Below are 2,466 nucleotides of genomic sequence, written 5' to 3' on the forward strand. Positions count from 1 at the left end.
AATATTTCTTGTAATTCTTGCAAAATTCTCTTTATATGTCACCAATACATTTCTGTTAACGTTATAACATAGGACGGAGCTCCAACTGTGGTTTGAAGTAAATGAATATGATATCCAAAACTACAGGAATTCAAGTTGCCACTTCGTTTCGTAAGCCAAAATCTATCGAAGAATACTTCCGATAATTTATTATTTTATTGGAAGAACATGGCAGTTCATACACGCGGCGAGAGAAGGAAGTACATATAATTTATTTGTGGAGAAGCACAAGCGCATTTCCAATTGAAATAATATTCCAAAATTCAAGCAAACGAAATTGAAATTTCCAATCTGATTAACTGTTGGCAACTCTACAGTTGGCGTGGACTCCTCCCTGGCTACCAGTCAATACGCTAATCTCTCCCATTTTTATCATTGCAGCAGCAAACTTTTTCTGCCACGCTAACAAGTTATAAGAGCCCGAGTTTCCAAAGACGCTGGATTTGGTGTTTGGATTTGTAAGCAGAGTTGCATCGGATGTAAACAGACCACGGTTAGCTATAACGTCGTTGTAATACAAGTTGTCTAGGATGAATGGCGTTTGAGGATCCATGACCACGGTCGTGTTGGCGTTGCTGGGGCTGCCTTGGGGACACCTTTGCTTCAGTATCTGAGCATACAACGGGTCAAGGGACGGGTCTGTGGCATTCGTGCCGTTGAAATTGTAGAGCCTGCTGACGAATGAAGTACAGTGAGAGACACCAATTGTGTGTGCTCCTGCATTCGCCCAAACAACACAAACATGATTATACTGGAGATATGGTTGTGCTCAACCATTATTGTAATCAACAAGCATTGACACATTGATGATTTGCATGTCTGAGAATACACCTGACAATGTAATCATCTCGTCCTGGGATAGACCTTTGGTTGCAAATATCTGAGTTAGCTGGGTTACGTTAAAGGTAGGTGGAGGCAGATTTCCCCGAAGATTGGAAGCTAGTGAAATATTTCCATCCTTCCTTCCAGCCGGAACATCCCACCGGAGGGGATATCCAGTGGGCGATGCCTGCAATCAGTTATAATGCATTATTAGAAAACATTGAGCACTGCTGTCGTGCTATGCTAAACTTAATTTAGTGGTTGTTATATATATGAAGTTTAAGAAGAATACCAGCAATGCACTGTCTCTAGCCGCAAATGCGACAATGTCTGCACATGAGACCTTCTTTGGGCAGATCTTCTCTAATAGTGATTTGGCGTTGTCAATCACGTCGAATCCTCCGAGACTCGGATTGTTAGCCGGAGAGTCTTTCTCGGCTACGAACTGGCCGGCTATGGAGTCGATGAGAACGGAACCATCGCATCCCTGAAAGTGAAGAAGCTCCAATTCAGTATTTCAAAAGCATTTACATTGTAATAGCTCAGAGGAGTACATTATAGAAAGTAACTCAGATACCGACCCTGACAAAACAATCGTGGAAATGCAAACGTATAAGCTTAGCGGCTATTTCAGGAGTGCTATGGAATGCGCTGCTAACCACCGCAAACACAATGGGTTCCGCCGCTGGACAAATATATTTGTAATAGCCCACTGCAAGGTTGTCGCTTACTGCAGCCCTAGCAAAGGCACAGAATACTACGGTAAATAGGGCAGCCTTACGGAACAGAGCCTCCGCCATTTCACCTCCCTAAACACTGACATCATGAGAACACCAGAAAATGAAGTTATTTCAATCATTAGTTTTCTCACAATTATAAAACCCACAAACCTCATCAACAAAGCCTGAAAGAGTATCTATTGGCACGGATATTCTAACCTTGGAAGACACCAGGGAGTTGATCCTTCCCTGAGCTAGTAACTGAAATCCTGAGATGGGAGATAACAGGAGTCAAGTTTGTTACTGAATACCTGAGAATCATGTATGTGAAGCTAGGTATTTATAGATTTATATACAGTATTTGTGTCCGTGAATCATGTCAGTTCTCTTCAAGTTGTATATATTCGAAAACCTACTACATGGTTTTTCTCACGATAACGGAGTCGGGTTGTACTGTCTCTGACAAAAATTTAAAAACTAAAACCTCCAGTCTGTATCAAAATATAAAAAACTATAGCTTTATATCAAGGATATAACGTGGCTACGTCGATTCTCTAATTCTTTTGAAAGATACGCCAGAGATTCTTATCCCCCTCTTTCATCGAAATTAAATATACATTCAGGATGGCCACCGGAAGGCTTCTAAGTTGTCGGGTTGTCCCATCACTAATATGGCATTCCTTGGCACTAGAGCCAACTCATTTGCAGATTTGGAAAGAAGGAGCACCAGACTTTTTATTCAGAGACATAACGTGGCGGCGTGGTTTCTATAATTCTTTTCGAAGGAACATTAGAAATTAAATATACGACAAGGGGTGGACAAAAGCTTTTAACATGTAAATATGTTTTGACTAACTTAGGTTTGGTAGATTTAGGACTGTAATAT

General features: G+C 41.1%; 1 protein-coding gene across 1 annotated transcript; it reads right to left on the reverse strand.

Annotated features, from left to right (window-relative positions):
* Positions 1 to 334: 334 nt before the first annotated feature.
* On the reverse strand, positions 335 to 1,661 carry LOC149236554 (peroxidase 5-like). The gene is made up of 4 exons (XM_089368950.1): positions 1,443 to 1,661; positions 1,154 to 1,348; positions 871 to 1,048; positions 335 to 756 (listed from the first exon to the last, which is right to left on the reverse strand). The coding sequence occupies exons 1-4, from the start codon at positions 1,659 to 1,661 to the stop codon at positions 335 to 337; spliced, it is 1,014 nt and encodes a 337-aa protein (XP_089225076.1).
* Between the last annotated feature and the right edge of the window lie 805 nt (positions 1,662 to 2,466).

This window comes from Pinus tabuliformis, chromosome 8, assembly GCF_031772625.1.
Source record: "Pinus tabuliformis cultivar Carrire ecotype Pingquan chromosome 8, CPIR1, whole genome shotgun sequence".
In the NCBI taxonomy this organism is placed as follows: Eukaryota; Viridiplantae; Streptophyta; class Pinopsida; order Pinales; family Pinaceae; genus Pinus; species Pinus tabuliformis.

Coding starts and splice junctions, on each gene's coding strand:
- LOC149236554 (XM_089368950.1), bottom strand. CDS start 1,661: ATGGCGGAGGCTCTGTTCCGTAAGGCTGCCCTATTTACCGTAGTATTC. Junction 1,049..1,153: donor CTAGAGACAGTGCATTGCTG/GTATTCTTCTTA, acceptor AACTGATTGCAG/GCATCGCCCACTGGATATCC. Junction 757..870: donor CGAGATGATTACATTGTCAG/GTGTATTCTCAG, acceptor GGGCGAATGCAG/GAGCACACACAATTGGTGTC.